This window comes from Ixodes scapularis, unplaced genomic scaffold (genome assembly GCF_016920785.2).
Source record: "Ixodes scapularis isolate PalLabHiFi unplaced genomic scaffold, ASM1692078v2 PGA_scaffold0__279_contigs__length_252992795, whole genome shotgun sequence".
In the NCBI taxonomy this organism is placed as follows: Eukaryota; Metazoa; Arthropoda; class Arachnida; order Ixodida; family Ixodidae; genus Ixodes; species Ixodes scapularis.
Window position 1 is genome coordinate 215323252 of NW_024609835.1, and position 16634 is coordinate 215339885.

General features: G+C 44.3%; 1 protein-coding gene across 1 annotated transcript in view; it reads left to right on the top strand.

Annotated features, from left to right (window-relative positions):
• Window positions 1-14590: 14590 nt before the first annotated feature.
• LOC8039823 (glutamate-gated chloride channel) overlaps window positions 14591-16634 on the top strand; it is a 190581-nt gene continuing 188537 nt past the window's right edge. Inside the window, exon 1 of the mRNA XM_029970175.2 lies at window positions 14591-14778. Coding sequence (XP_029826035.2) covers window positions 14699-14778 — 80 coding nt within the window. The 5' untranslated portion in view covers window positions 14591-14698. The remainder of the gene's footprint in view (window positions 14779-16634) is intronic.

The window sequence follows — 16634 nt, forward strand, 5'->3', positions numbered from 1 at the left end:
GAACGACGAAAGCAACCTCCTTTCGCCCGCCATACTGCCTGACCGGCGCGCCCCTATAGTTCGCTGGAGTCGCAAATAGCTGAGCTGCTCGGCGAGGGCGGCACCCGCTCTGGCCTTGCGCATCGGAGGGAGCCCATAGAGTAAGTTGTAAGCAGGAATGGAGTCGCGAGCTCAAAGTGCTGGTACTGCAGAAAAAGTAGTTCCTACCTCAGTGCTGCTCCTGCTTGCACTGGAACCTCTCGTCCTTGTGGTCCAACCATGATAGAAGTAGCTGTAGTGTCTTGAAAGCCGTTGGAAACGATCTTGCTCGCCATGTCGTGTGCAGTATTGTTCCCTCGGTTCTAGAGTGGCAATGCCCAGAACCCTCAGCGCTTTCTTGCATCCTGTAACTTCTTGCAGAGCATCAAAGACAGTGGTTAAGATCTTTATGCTATCAGAAAGGCCACCGCATGCGGAACACCCGAAAGAAAATGTGATTACAATGTTCGGCTTGAGTTGGAAATGCTGGTTTAACTCTGAGATGCGACACAACATGGTGCCATCTTAGCATAGGACTTGAGCATTAAAGGGGTCTTGCAATGACTTTTTTACTGGTTTTTAATTTGCACCGAACTTAAGCGCACTGAACATAGTAACATAATGAAACTTTTTTTTCCCTCGAATTTCGCTTTATCTTAAAAGTTATAGGCAAATTAAAATTACAAAAACAAGCAAAAAATAACTTCCTTCGTGACGTCTTTGGCCACTTCAATGGCCGTGAACTAGAGGGGGGTAGCGAGCGCAGCGAGCGCTCATGACTGCCGCACTCTGCGTAGACAGCTCGAGAGGGCGCCACTAAAGCATGTTCTGGATAGGCTGCAGGAGCAGGCAGCCAGGGCAACTCGCATTGCACTTGCTGCACGATTAAACACTAATTCGGCATGACACTTCATCGGCCACAAACGACAGCAAACACGGGGTAAAGATCAGTTCAGAACAGGAGCCACTTCGCGCTGCCATACCGCGAAACGGCCAAACAGCAAGCCAAACCTGTGCCGAACGCTCGGAACCGGTCAAATCCTCGAGTCCGTAAATAACCGCAGTGTTACCGCATACGCCCGGGACCTTTCTACGCTCGCCACTCGTTGGAGCCTGATCCTACTATTCCCTTCTAGTATGCGCCGCCATTTTTACCGCTTGGTGGCGAGTATGTTGACGGGTCATTTATGGTTTCCGGACTTAATAAAATGCATTTGTTTCTTTTCTGATCTAAAATACTGAACAAAAACTACTTGCATAAATAGTTGAGACGGTTCTTGCCACTTATATTTTGTATCTCGACTAAAAGAAGCTTTTAGCGGCTCTCACCAGTAGTAAGCCCAGGAGCAAATACCTCACATTTCGTGCACTTTCGGTACCGCGGGGCGCCCCCGTAGGTGGAGGAGGTTTCCGCGTCGTCCGGTTAAAATATGACGCACTGATATTTAGTTACTCTCTCCGTACCCGCTGGCTTGCCCGAACCAGAAGAGACGTGGAAACCGCAAAAAAGGTTGACGCTTAAATATGATTGCAGGGCCCCTTTAAGGTGAATGCTGGCGTATCGGCTTAATTCTGAGAATAATTAAAGTCTACGCACTCAAGTCTGATTTATGTAAACGTGGCAAACTTGGACGACATAAACGGTAATTGAAGGTAACAATACTGGGCAGGAGACTGAGAGAGAAGGGGAAATGAGAGAGCGTGGGGACATCAGAATGCCAGCTTTCGTTTCAATGATTAGTGGGTAGATCTAAATTTAGCTGCCTTTGTCTTCATTGCATTTGTCGAACGAGCTAGAATGCGTCTGGCGTTATGCTCTTGCATCAGAATGTGTTCGACACATGCAGTGCAGACCAAGGTACCTGGCTTTAGGTCTACCCACTAATCAATCCGACCAGAGCTCAGCGTTCTGACGTCCTCGCGCACTCGTCTCTTCCCCTCTCTCAGTCGCTTGGCGCATTCGACATACTGAAAGCCGAGACAGGTAAAGGACAAACACAACGTCGCTATCCAGCAAACCGGCCCAGGTCACAAGCATACTAGTAGCCCTACCCTTGGCAAATAGCACGCGCTCGCCGGGCGGATTCTTGTGCCGCTGGTAAATCTGGAGCCGGTAGAGCGCTCGGCGAGCGGCCGTGTTTTCAGACCACGCAATTCGTAGCGGGAGCTCGCGCTGCCACTTCGATGCATGCTCTGAAGCGCGCGCCCGTAGCAGTACAGAGCCTCTGAAAACGATCTACTAAAACTCTAGTTCCAACCGATACGTGGGAAAGTGGCGGAGCGCGTCGAGCGAGCCACAGAAGTTCTCTGCCTTTTTCGGAGTAGTTTATTCGGAAATCACTCGCAACATTTCAGCTTCAATATTTCTGTTGGCGATGTTGTGGCACTCACGAAACTGATTGTGCCAGTGCCACTTCGCAATAGAAAGTTAAGTGGACATCTGAGGGATGCGGTACTGTTACAAGCCCCGTTACGAGCATCAGAAGTAGGCGATCCGATACAACGCGGTGCCGTCGCACAACCACGAAGACGAGTCCAAGTGCGAAACAAGCGCTCGCGATTCGCCAGGGAAAGGGGCTAAAGATTAGAGCATAGCTTAGCAAGCTTACGGCAAAAGTAACACTTCGTTCTGAACAAAGAAAAGAGTTGTGCTCACCGGCCGTTTGAAGTTTTCGTAGCCCTCTCGCTGCCAGCCAACGGTCAATGACTAGACGCGGCGTCTCCGAGATACCGTTTGACACTCTTGAACAAGGTACTAGTAAGAAACGCCCATTATTAAGGTTCTTAAAAGTAAAAAATAAGCAACGAACGCCGGCACAAGACGATGACACCCGACGACTCGCCTCCGAAAGCAGAGTTGTGGATGCCCAATCAAAACAAGATATGAGCGGCGAGATTTTGGGCAATAGCTAGCGCCACCTGCCATAGGCACCCTGTTTCGGTTTCGGTTTCAAAACCGAAAAAGATAAAATCGCTTTATCGGATACAAATAGCACTTAAAACCACTAAAATCATCGGAACCTGAATTTGAAAGGTAGATTGGAGATAATGCTGCCTATCGCTTTGATACAATTTTTTTTGTTGTTGTTGCAAATGAGTTTTTGAACATATTTATTTTTGCATGTGATTAGGGATGCCGCGAACCACCCTAGGTTCGATTTCGAAAGGTTTCGATATTTTCGACCCGAACTGATGCTCGAATTCGAAAGGTTTCTATATTTTCGATCGTACGGAGGTTTGAATTCGAAAAATTCGCAACTTTCCTAAATCGCGGGGTTTCGAAATCGAAAAGTTCGAAGCTTTCAGTTTCTAAAAGTTGGGGTCGATTATTTCGAATTTTTGTTTACTTGAGGTTCAATAAATTTGAAGATTTCGAACTTCCCTAATTTGAAATTCAAGAGATTCGAACGTTTCGATTGCTTTTCGAATTTATTCGATTGCTTTTCGAATTTCGAATCGAATTTATCGACAATGGTCGATAAATTCGAAGATTTCGATTTTCTTTTTACATGAAGTTTGAAGCGGTCGAAGGTTTCAATTCTCCTTCAAAACTAAATTTAAAAAAAAAAAAAAAAAAAAAAAAAAAAAAAAAATTAAGATTTTTTTTTATGTCCAAGTGCGCAAAGTTCGAAGTCGGGTTTTCATGTTCCGCGACCAGTTTCAGTTTCAAATAACGTTTTAACGCCACACTGGTTTTCACGAAATCAGGTTTGGAAAAGTTCGGGTGTGATATTTAGACTGCGCGAAGTTGGTCAGGCAATTAAATGAGACGACGAGTGTCCGGGATGTGCTGGAATATTTGCCAGTGCAGAGTGACGTGTGACAATAGATCAGTAATTGTGACCGCCAGCCCGGGGTGGTCAATAACGTGCATCACGAAGTAGTTATCCTACGAACGTACTGTTTAACGATACTCATCCAGTTCGAAACGGCCGGGGGCAGGCAGGTGGTTGAGGCTCAGAAAAACATTGAAGTGATCAGGCAAACTGCCCCCCTACCTTCTTGCACGCTGGTAGTAATCCGATCGAACGCCGCCCGAGTGACGCTGGCATATAGTAAGTTTAGTTTGTACATGATGCAAAATCCTGACACTGGGAATGAAATTTTGAAAAAAAAAATGTAAGGAGGCAGAAAGAAAGGGACAGGACAACGCCTCAAACTCAGCTCTGGGAATGAAATTTGAAAGAAAAATTGTAAGAAGACAGAAAAAAAAGGGACAGGACAACGTCTCAAACTCAGCTCAGGACAACGTCTCAAACTCAGCTCAGGACAACGTCTCAAACTCAACTCAGCTGAAAACTCAGCTCAGGACAACGTCTCAAACTCAACTCAGCTGAGTTTGAGACGTTGTCCTGTCCCTTTTTTTCTTTCTTCTTACACTATTTCTTGCGAATTTCATTCCCAGTCTCGGGGTTTTGCATCATGATCAACATACACCAGCTTGCCTGCATCTTGACAATTTTTTTGTTTGTAATTGCTTTGGAGGTTTATTTTCTGGGGCGGAAGAAACGCCGAGCAAAAAGCACAGAAGCTGATGCAACTTGAAGTCGAGGAGCGTTCTACAATACCAGTGGCGTCGGAAGCGGAAAAACGGGGGGGGGGGGGGGGGATGCTCCAGCCCCCCCCCCCCTCCCAGATATTTCGGACTGTTAAAGAAAACAATACAGGGAAAGAGGGCATGGTCTAGCTTATTTTAATCTGAAATTATTTATGCATATGTATAGCTACTGTCGCTCTTCAGTGCATAAAAGATCGCGTAGATGGTCATTGTTAGAAACTCGTTGTCCGAAGGCACTACTCGTCACATGCTCGGTGGCTCGGTAGTTGAAAGCTATGTCTTTTCGACCTAAATAACTGTGCCATTGGTAAAAAAATAATCAATAAATAAACATAACAATAAATGCAAAAATAAAAAGCTGGAGAGAAAAAAGAACTAACAAGAACCAGCCGGAAGTGTTGTATTCTTGCATATTCAGAGGCCCAGAACTATGAAACAAGTTTCTTCCACCAAAATGTGGACAGGCCAAAAAGAACACGTCCCAAAAACGCAAATTGAGAAAAAAATATGTGTGTTATTTTTTTTTTTTTTATGACGTGCTGAACTTGAACAATTTTAGAAATCTTCCCCCATGAGTTGATTTGTTCCTCAACGGGGGAAAAAAAAAGAAATACATTATCTTGTAATCTGCAGATGGTAATGATATGTACTGTCTCTGGTGTTAATTTAACTGCGATACCTCAAAGAATGTAGGCTAAAAAAATTACCAAGTTTAGGGCATAATTGCCCGTAGGTATATGTTTTGATATTTCTTCGAAACTCGTCTTGAACAACAATAATCACATCTTAAGACGACACTTACCTAAGCTATACATAGATCATTCTTAAAAGGTTTAACATCTCTACCATAAATAGCTTCGGCTATAGCGCGCTTTAAATATGGCACGAACGACAATTGTCAAAAACCCGTCGTCCTTCCTCGCTCCTTCGGGAATCTATTTCTTTAAAACCAAGCATGCCAGATGATTGAAATAAACGGCATTGTCTTTCGCAAGGAATGCGGCAACGCATGTAAAATTGCGAAAAAAAAAATTACGAATGTACCTCACTGCTTGAACCCAAACAAAACCGCCCGCCGGTCTTTCGAAGTTCGACGAACTTCGAACTTTTACCCTAAAAGCTCGAAGTTCGTCAAACCTTTTACGTTTCAGGAATCGAAAGTTCGACAATTTTTGAATTCTGTAGATTAATAAGTTCTAAAGTTCGTAAATTTTCGAATTTCTTAGCGTAGGAAGTTTGAAAGTTCGAAAAGCTTCGAACTTTTTAGTGCAAGAAGGTCGAAAGTTCGAAAATCATCGATTTTTTAGTCTATCAAGTTCGAAAGTTCGACAAGCATCGAATTTTGCCGGGTAATAAGTTCGAAATTTCGGAAAGCGTCGAACTTCTTAGTTTGATAAGTTCGAAAATTCGACTTCCGTCGAATTTCTTGATATGGAAAGTTCGAAAATTCGAAATCTTTTGAACCACTTGAATCGATCATCGAAACTTCGGTCGAAAAAAGTTCGCGGCATACCTACACGGGATTAAATATAAAGATGGACGACTTTAATTCACAGTATGATTGAATTTGTTTATGTGCCCAAATCTTGTCACTTTACCTGTTGATATTTCACGCACATTTTACGCCATATCGAAATAAAAGGGCACGGCGAGGTTGGTGCGTTTTCCACCCATCGGAGATAACACGCCAGCTCGTTGTCCTTCTTGAGCATTGGACGGCGATCCGGTACGCGAACAGTTAGAAAGCAGTCCGCCAGTGCCGTAGCCAGGTAATGTTTTCAGGGGATGCTTTCCTTTGCCCAGACCATTCAAAAGTAGAAGAAAAAAAATCAAGAAAGAGGAAAAGAAATCCCGCAAACACAATTTTAGTTCCTATTTTTTTGTTTCTCAGAAGACAAGAATTCAACCTTTTTTATTTCGTCCCTCCGATCTTTAAAGAGGGGAACTTTACTGTGGAACAACGAAAACACGCAATCGTAAAATATAATAATGCGCTTTGAACAAAAAAGTCCAGACAGGCTCACAAAATATTCCGGTGCGTTCCCTTCTCTGCGGAACACTAGGGTATCCAAAGACTGAAAACTACGTAAGAGTGCCAAAGAATAGCGAAGTTTAGAATACGATTACACATAAAAACTCCAATGCGCACTGACCGGGGCAACAAGCAAGTGAAACGTCACGCTCACTGTTCCTGCGCGCACTTTTCAGAAATGATCGTGTTGTGGTCATGTTTCGGGTTTTTTCCGTTCTTCGCTGTCGTTTTACGAGAAAGTGGCAGAGAAAAGTACCAGTTTCTATCGTTTTGTGGGGTCTAAACATTTAGTGGAAGCCGCTGTCGGTCGATCGAAAGAAGCGAGAGGACCCTCTCGGAGCTGTCTTGGATGTTCCCGTGAATGTTCAAAAGCGCAACCCCTATTCGCGTCTCCAGCTCGACGCTCGCCCTCCCGCGGCGGAAACGGGAAGCGCTCTAGTGAGGGTCCCCCAATTCTCCTGCTCAGCGGGCAGGGCGGAACTGCTCGCGATCATGGCTCGCGAAATGTCATTTCCGAATGCGAACAACACTCTTCACTGTCCCAACGTAGTGCTGCAGCCAGTATGGGATTGTATACCTTACTGGAGAGTTTTAGTATTGCGCATAGAAGCAAACGCAAGCGGTGTGCATTTGCGTTAGAGTTGCAAGCCCCGCGTTGTGCGTGCGCCTCATCGCCATGCGCCATCCAAGACCGCAATTTTGGGCTCCGCGCACGCGCAGTGTGGAACACGCAAAGCTAACGCAAATACGCAGGGCTTGTGTTCCCTCGTATACGCAATACTAAAATTCACTACTGTTTCACCGCCTTCCAACGCCAACGAAACGTGCTGCAGTGAGCAGACGTGCAAGCAAGTAGGCGTTCTTTCGAACTGGAAAGGCTGAGATAGGCAAAACGACGGAGCGTAAAAATTAAACTAACTAAATGTTATAAAAATATTAATAATAATAAAAAAAAATATTTTTGGGCATTTGGTCTGAAAGAATATTTATTGGCGGCGACTTACGTTGTGCCGATTGTCAAAAGTCGCGACTTTGATAAAAAAATATACTTTAACCACAATTAATGTAATTTTACGTAGATTTCTCACATTAGCTAAAATGTTTTCATTGACTGTGGACTATTTTTATTTTATTACTTGGTAATTAAAAATGCTGTAATTGGCACAAGTGATGATAATGAGCACACTTTTGGTTACCATATTTGTTCGCGCGTTTGAAATTAGATCATAAGCAACGCTTGAAAAAATTACGTATTAAGACGTCTGAATTTTAATATTATTATTAATACCAATCGCGGCAATGTACCCCAATTAACGCCAAGATCACTAAAATTCGCCATTTAACCATAATAGTCTTTTCAGAAAAGTATAATTTTGTTTTGATTTTAGCATATGAAAAACTCTGACATCAAGATAGACAAACAGTGCGTCACGCGTTGCTATAAGACACACACACACACACACTTTAGCTGTCTGACTCAGATTCCGTCTTCGGGTTGTTGCAGTGAGAACAGGATTTATTAATTTATACGGCTTGTGGAAATATTGTGAAAATTGGAATTATTCTCTTATTCTTGTGCTGGGAATAATGCTAAACCAATTAATAATCTAAATACCCAAAAAGTCATTTAAAGGCCCACAGTTCATTATTTCCCATGGCAATTATCTGAGCAAGAAAAGGCAGCGGGAACGCACAAATATCAGCACTGATTTTTTCAACAACTACAAATATCAGCCTGGATTGAAACATGTATGTCACAAAATAAAGTTTTGGCGAACAACTTAACTAAATAATTACGATGTGATACACATCTTGAGGTATTAAAGAATCCGAAATTAAAACCTATACTGAAAAAGTAAATCCAAAATAGAGCTTAGTTTCGCTGTCGCTCCAGAATTAAAACGCGCAACCTTGCATAAATATTACGCTAAACGCGGTTCTTGTTCTTAGGGTAAAGAGGCGACCTGCGCCCATAACACCCTAGCTTCCTCGTATCAGCAGAAATAATTTGTGTCGCTCAGTAAAGCCAGCACACTAGACAGGCTCAACAGCGGCACGCATCTCCGACCCTCACTACAGCCGCCATTTTGGAAAATGAGTGGCGCCACCTATAGTTAGTTGGAGTCGCGAATACTCCGTTCACCCTTAGCTGAGACTAGAAGCTCCGCCTTCAGCGCGAGCTTTCTGCCCTTGCTGGCACAAGTTTGAACGCGCAGGCGCGCGCAAACAAAGCACAGCGGAAGCCAGCGAGCTCGCGCTGAAGGCGGAGCTTCTGGTCTGAGCTAAGAACGGAGTAGCAAGCGCTCCGGGGACGTTGAAGCTCTCAGGTATGGCTCCCGTCTTCGGAGTCTCGAGACCGAACGGTCCGCCTCAGCGGCGCTAACGGGCATGGTGGCCAGGATTTGCAGCAGGCGGTTGACATTAGAATACAAGACCTGGGGACCAAGGCAAGTTGTCTCTACCGGTGACACGCGCTAAGCGGTGCGGTCCCTTCACATCTGTGTCCAAACCAGAACTTCCTCAGACAGTTTGTTTAATGAAACGAATGCTCCGCACAGGATGGTGATTGGCCCAACCCGAGGATTGCGACATTGAAACCGACGTCGTTGGCCATGACATTGCTCTCGCCTAGGGCGGACGATGCCGCCTGACGTGAATGTGCCGACTCTGTTGGAGACGTTGATGGCACGCTTGAAGTTGGAGGTCAATAGTCATTCTTTAAAAAAGCGTCAAGGCGACAGCTTTGGCTATTGAATTAATTTTTGAGAGTCTATATACGTAAAGGAACTTTCACGACTCACGTGTTGAACGCAAGATTATAAACATTACCCACTGCAGTGATTAAAGAAGTAACCTCGGTACGCTTTGAAACCAAAAGAATTATGAGCATTCCAAAGTGCTGCTACGGTGCATATGCTGCCTCTTTTCTCTCCCGCTTTTTTTTTTTTTTTTTTACATTTTGGTATGCTTCCAAAACAAATAAAAGACGGGACGAAAAAAAAAAAAAAAAAGAAAGCTAAGCTGTTTGTTATTTTGTCGTCCTGTTTGTAGGGTTGTAGGGTTTGCAAAGTCAAAGTATTGCTATTTTGAAATTTTGTTTCGCTGCCCTGATAGTGGCGTGGAGTCCTTGAGGCTCAAAGAGTAGGGGAACTTTATTCAAGCCGCCTGCATTCTCCGAGGCGAGGCCAGCGTTCTTCGAGGTCAGGATTTCGCGGCTTATGTTACGTCAGGAGCGGAGTCATCCGCACCTGCGAGCCCGAAGAAGGCTTAGGTTGCTAATAACACTGTCGAGTTTGGCGAGAGCTCTTCGGAAAGCCGGAGCCGGACTTCTATTTCTCACGCTCACGCAGTCCACGGACAGTGTTGTCATCTTCGTTTTGCTTTGGAATGTTCCGGCCCCTCGCCGTAGTGGGTTGTCGAACAGAAAGAGAAGCACATAGGACTTTTAATGCCTTCACAAAACAAGAAAAAAAAAGAAGAAAAAAAAGCTGACAATGAAAAAGGGAAAGGGGGAAAGAGGAAAACCATGCAATTTCGAAGGTGTTTCGACCCTTGAACACGACCTGGCTACGCCACTGTCTGGTTTATCAGCCCGGCCAGCCAGCGCACCCCGACGAGCTGCCACCTTGAGCATGCGTGTCTTCGCGGCATCCGCGTCGTATTACTATTTACACGTACCGTATGTCGAATTCCCAGTCGGTACCTTTTCGTTCCCGTGGTTTGGACCCGCTTCAAAACAACGATTCGGGGTAGTGGTTAGCAGATCGAAAACAAACAAATGTTGGGGGATAACGAATGCAGACCAGCATTTATTTTCTCCAAAGTCTCACACAAATGTGACAAAACACAAATCACACTATCGGGTTTGTCGAAACTAGCTGCTTGGCGGATTTTCCGGAGTGGTGTCAAGCGACTCTGGTGATTCCGCCGGAATGCTTCGATGAAATCGATATTCCACAGCGACCTCTTTCTGACAGATGGCCAGTCTGTCCGGCGAGTCAAGAAACTGACACCGAATAAAGCGGACGAAGCCTAATTACACAACGTACGCGTTTGAAATTGTAGCGCATTTCACGGAACCTTTACAAACAATGCAAAAATTCAGTCCCACTTTCATCGCGGACCGCTACTGTCGTTTACCTAGCCGAGACACTCCAGATGAAAATTTCTGGCCGGTTTGGTTAAAATGTTTTATTGGGTCCACCGTTCCCGTACATTCGATGGCGCTTGTTTCGACCGGGAACGGCTGCCATTACGTACGACTAGCACATGATAAAATGTAGCACACACACATGAGGTCATCCTTAATTCTAATTAACTCTACCTTTGGCGCGTCATGGAGATTCCCGCTTGTGCCGGCACCTCACCACCACCACCACCGGCTGTTAGGCCTATGGGCTCGAGCTCGCTAGACATATAGGCCTAACGGCTGTAGCACATCCTCGGAGCAGTCCACGTCCACAATCGCCCAGTAAGCGCACGAACGTTAAATATGCACACCATCACGGGAAAACGTGGACAGCAGACGACACGCGGCAAGAACGGCAGGTTCAGTTCGCAGAAATGAGCGCCTCGAGCACCACACTGGCCCCAGCTGCCCCGAATTCCGTTCCCGTACATTCGATGGCGCTTGTATCGATCGGGAACGGCTGCCTTAACGTACGACTAGCACATGATAAAATATAGCACACACATGAGGTCATCGTTAATTCTAATTAACTCTACCTTTGACGCGTCATGGAGCTTCCCGCTTTCGCCGGCACACCACCCCCACCACCACCGGCTGTTAGGCCTATGGGCCCGGGCTCGTTAGACAGATAGCCCTAACGGCGGTAGCACATCCTCGGAGCAGTCCACGTCCACGCGCACAATCGCCCAGTCGACCGCACGAACGTTAGAAATGCACACCAGCATGGTAAAACGTGTACAGCAGACGACACGCGGCAAGAACGGCAGATTCAGATCGCAGAAGTGAGCGCCTCGAGCACCACACTGGCCCCAGCTGCCCCGAATTCCCGAACGGGGCGCTCGCGCGTGGGCTTCTGGGTAGTCACCGCCGTCGGGCAGCGCTCTCCGGGCTCGTTGACGACGCGAATTTTTACACATGCACAAATCAAGAGGAAGTCAGAACATCTGGACAGACCGTACCCCCCCCCCCCCCCCCCCCCCCCTTCTTAATCCGCCACTGGGCCCCGCCAACGGCTCGCTTATCCTTTTGAGATCGCGTGAAAGCTTTCTCGAGAGGCCGTTGGCTGTGTTTTTCGTGAAAACCTAGGGAGATGCAGACGCACATTTTTCGGTCCTGTTCAGACGGCGCATTCATTTCACGAAACTCGTTTCGCGAGTCAAGATGCGCCAGAAAAATGCATCGTGTGAAAGGGCCTTTAAAACAACACACAATGGTTGCACTATACTTGAGTCTTCCCGAAAAGAGCTGGAATGTCTTCTGCTTCCCCATAGTACCCTCAACTTTTGAGTATTCGCCAGATTGAGCGAAAAGTTCGTATTTTGTGATTGGTTTTTCACTGGTGTAATATTTGTTGTTCGAGAGCGTCGGGATTTTGGACAAAAACCAGCCCCAAAACGTCTTGGACCCATTATAACGACCTCTTCCACGACGGGAAACCCGTTGGTGCCAGAGCCGGGACTGAGCGGGACGGGGGAAACGCCGGCTGCGTCAATGGCGGCCGATCTCCCGCAGACGGGTGGACGGATGGGAGTATTTTCAACTCCGATTTCGTCTTGCGGAGGGTTGTCATACAAGAACTCCAGTTTAAAATGGGAGTAAAGTCAGGTGTTGTCGCTTTTATACCTCGTCTCTTAGCGACCAGAGTAAAGTGGTGGTTTCTAGTTTTTATACTCCCATGTGCGGGAGTGAATGCTTTAGGCTTGGGAGTTTAATCGGTATCTTATTCTTTAAAACCCCCATCCGGGCTACTTTTCGTTTACAGTGCACGTGATCTCAGCAAACAAAATATATAAATATCAATTTGTATATCTTGGAAACACGGAGGAATATAAAAACTATATGTAATCTGGCACAAGTACAAATAACAGAATTCAACCATACTACAAGACATGGAGAAAATTGGGTAGTGTCTATACCTCTTTTGAACTACAGAAAATGCCTGTCTTATACACTTCCGTCATTATTGAACGCTTATCAGCTTATGCATTTTGACTCATTCTCCTCTAAGTACAGTGAACGCCCTGCAATGTCTCTAACCATGGGAGTATGATTTTTGTTTTGTATGCCTATATACCTTTGCGTTTTCATTGTCATTATCCTTTTATGCATGTTCATTCTTCCCACTGTAGTGCTCCTACTTGCAATTAATACAGGGACTGTGGGGTCGTCAAGCAGCTAAGCGCACTTTTTTTCGACAGCCCTACCTTCTGTATTTTTACAAGGTGGAAATAAACTCATTTGATTTGATTTGAACTTTATCGGGTATTTAATTTTAACATATATGCACCTTTAAACACTTCGGAATGCAGGACAAATGGCAATGGATAATTTGGAAAACTTCTATTTACATAATAAAAACGGTGCTCATTTTGCAGACTCGTTGAAACCTTTCTCAAAACAAATTAGGTATTTTAGTCCTCGGGGCCCGAGTTGCAGAAACTTGAAGGTGTCGGCGACTAATATTTGTAAATTTTATACCAAGATATGTTTGAAAAGGTACCTTTATATCACCAATACCACAAACTAATTTTTAGACCCAATCCTTGTTGATCTAATTTAGGTCTATATCGTTTGGCGTAAAAATACAATCCCGTTCAAGATACGCACACAGTAGAGAGATATAATACTGGCGGAGAAAGCTAATAAAAATTAATGCTGTTTCTTTGTTTGTTTTTAAATAAAAATACATACCTAACACGTATTGATAAGGCACTTGCGGCTAAACAATGAGCGAAAGTATAGTCCGTCCCAATATTCACTCCTAAGGCAATGAGGAAATTCACCCAAACTAACCAAAAATGTGCAAAATCCAAAGCACCCATCAGTATAAATTTAGTTAAGACGTCATCAAAGTATCATATAAATATCTCTACACTTTTACCTCAAAATGTAAACGAAAGTGAGTTAAGATCTCCATGCATTACTCTCAACAAGGAACTTAATTTTTGTTTTCACTTTGGTAGATTTCATCTGTTCCATTCTTATTTTCTGCATTATATTATCTTGAAAACTGTGTGCTCTGGCGTAGTTCTCTTTAACTCAGCTTGAAAATCACGTATTTGTCGTGCAAAATCTTTCTGCCTCTTGGTCTCCCCCAATATAAATATTGATTAGCACAAAATATGCACCAAACCGTAACTACCAGGGCGTTCTTCCGCCCGCAGCTAGACATCATACGTTGGCTGAAATCGCCCCATGTCAGCAACCGACATGCGTGAAAACGTTTCTTGTCACTGTCAGAGTTTTCGTTCACTGTTATTTATGTTTTCAATGCCACCGATTTTGCTCTCACGAAGACTCAAAGTTTCACTTAAAAAATGAACATTTTCACAGAAATTCGACGCGTCCACGTCTAAATCTTCCACGCAGAGTCTTTCATCTAGTCAAATAAACAGTGTCAAGAACACCTCGGCAACAAAACTTCGAAATTCGTTCAAGCTCAAACAATGTTTTCCTCCATCAACTCCCCACGCCTCTCTCGGTTCTCCCCTCTGTTACTGCAGCCTTATTCCGCTCCTCCGTGTTTTATTTTCTTAACCGAGCATACAATCCCTTCGACAGGGTTCTGCTTATAGCCTGCATTTGCTAATTTAAACAACGCCGATGTATTTATTTTTTGTCTTTACAGCTGAGAAGTCTATACCGACGTTGTAGTCTTACAAAGGCTGGAACGGCAAGATAAAGGAGAAGGGAGCCCTGACAAGAGAGCGAGTGAGGAAAGAGGGAAAGGAGCGGAAAGGGGAAGAGAGTGGGTGCGCCCGGCATCCAATGACGAAAATGGGACTCTCGCCACGCATCTCGGCAGCCGCGGTTTGGGCCTGGGGGCCGCCAACAGAGGGTTTGTGCCCGTCTCTGCCGGCTCCCGCATTCGGCTCAGCTCTCGACGGACGGTCCGCAAAACATGAGCGTGTCATTTCGAGTGAACGGCGTGGCCCTCGTGACAGCGATTTTATGCTCGTCCGTGGTTCCTCTGGTACCAGGGTAAGTGCTTCTATTTTTTGTATATAAAGTGATATTTGCAAATTTGGCTCGATAAACTTTACTCGGTCGGTGGCAGCATAATGGCTTATATTTGTGCGCTGGTGCCCGCCCCCTTTGTGTTTATGTCGTAATTTATGGTTACCCGCCGTTGTGGCGTTGAAATCTTACCGCTAATGTGTCATTAGGGGCGCAATGTGCGGAACGAAATGCGGACGAGTCTTTGGAACATAGAAATATTCGGTTTTATAGGACTCTACTTCGCGCGACAGAAATCAGTGACAGTACAAATTCTTTACGCTATTATGAGAGAAGGGACTGAAATGCTCTTCAAAATGTCATCAGTGAGATGTTGTGTTTTTAGAGCCCAAAACTTATCGACACATCATGCGTATTTTGTGTTACAAGTGATACATACCTCCTTCCTGTTGAGCTAGCGTTTTCTTTTTTAAGATTTCAATATTTTATGTTCAGAGTGAAGGGTTCATGAAGTGAAAATTTTGAAAAACTACGAGTTCGTAATAATGAAGACATATTAAATTTGTATACTTGTTTTATTGTGTGATAAATAGAGGTCCGGTTTAATATGTTTACTTCACAAGAGAAGCTGCGGATGTTGTACCGTTCAGACGTTTTCAAGCTAACACGGTTTATATTAATTTTATAAAGACTGCGTCTATTGCGAATCAAATTTAATAAAAAAAATGATAATTCAGACTTCCACTGAGTAATAAATAAATCCAACTTTGTTTTCATATGAAAAGCACCGGATGGCTATATCGAACGTCTTAAATGTTATATCTTTCAAATCTGAATAATCGAAATTACAATTAGGCATACCTTAAAACGTTTGTGTTCTGAAAGTTGACAATAACTTGGAAAATTATGATAACGTTTTTTTGTTTTTTATTTTTAAAATAATAGGGAGCTGATTATAAAGAGTACTCTTCTGTAATTATCCTCTATAGAAGAATAATGTTCCTGTTCCCTCTTAAAATTGCCGGAAATAAAAAAAATACTACATCAATATCTGATTAATTATTTCTTTAGAATGACAGCACTATAAGCATGTTGTCAGAATGAAGGCATGTTGTCAGAAGAAAAAAAAATGTGCATTTGGAAAAGTGTGTTTCAAGGGTTCCAGCGGAAATACATTTGAGGTTTCGGTGCGTAGCTTTCGTCCTGTTGTTTTCTAGATTCGTGTACTAAATACCAGAAGTAGTCTCTATTTACGATCAAGTAAAAAGGGTCATGCTGAAAGTTTGGCAATACATGCCAGATGCATATATCTCGGTTATTGTATGCCCAGCACAAAGAACCAAGAGGTAATCAGAAGAGGACGAACTAGGCCGCATCAAAATATTAGTCCACATATCGCAGAAATACCTGGCTAAGCTTCTCTGGGTCTCATAATGAAACAATGGCTGGCCGTTGAGGGCTCCTCAAGATGCTTTTCTTTCTCATTCTTCCAATCAGCTTCCCCTTTCGCTCTCTCTATGGATAAGGGAAAGGTGCATTGGGGAAAAGCGACTACTATCTTAGCGTTCCTTTCACAAGATTACTTGTTCCGTCGAACTGCTGCCTGGCGAAAGCTCAAGTATGCTTATCCCCTCAATCCAGATGCCCGTGTTTCCACTATGCGTAATCCCGTGGCAACAGCCTTCCCGAAACACGATCCGACAGAGTAATCGCATGAGCATTTCCCGTGACGTCCCAGCCGTGATAAGGTAACCCTAGATCCAGGTGACAGGTTGTGAGCGCGCCTAATCTCACGAGAGCGCAATACGAAACCGTCGCATCTGCGAAACAAAAAAAAAAAAAAAAAAATGAAATAAACAGCTTTACACAATATATATTGC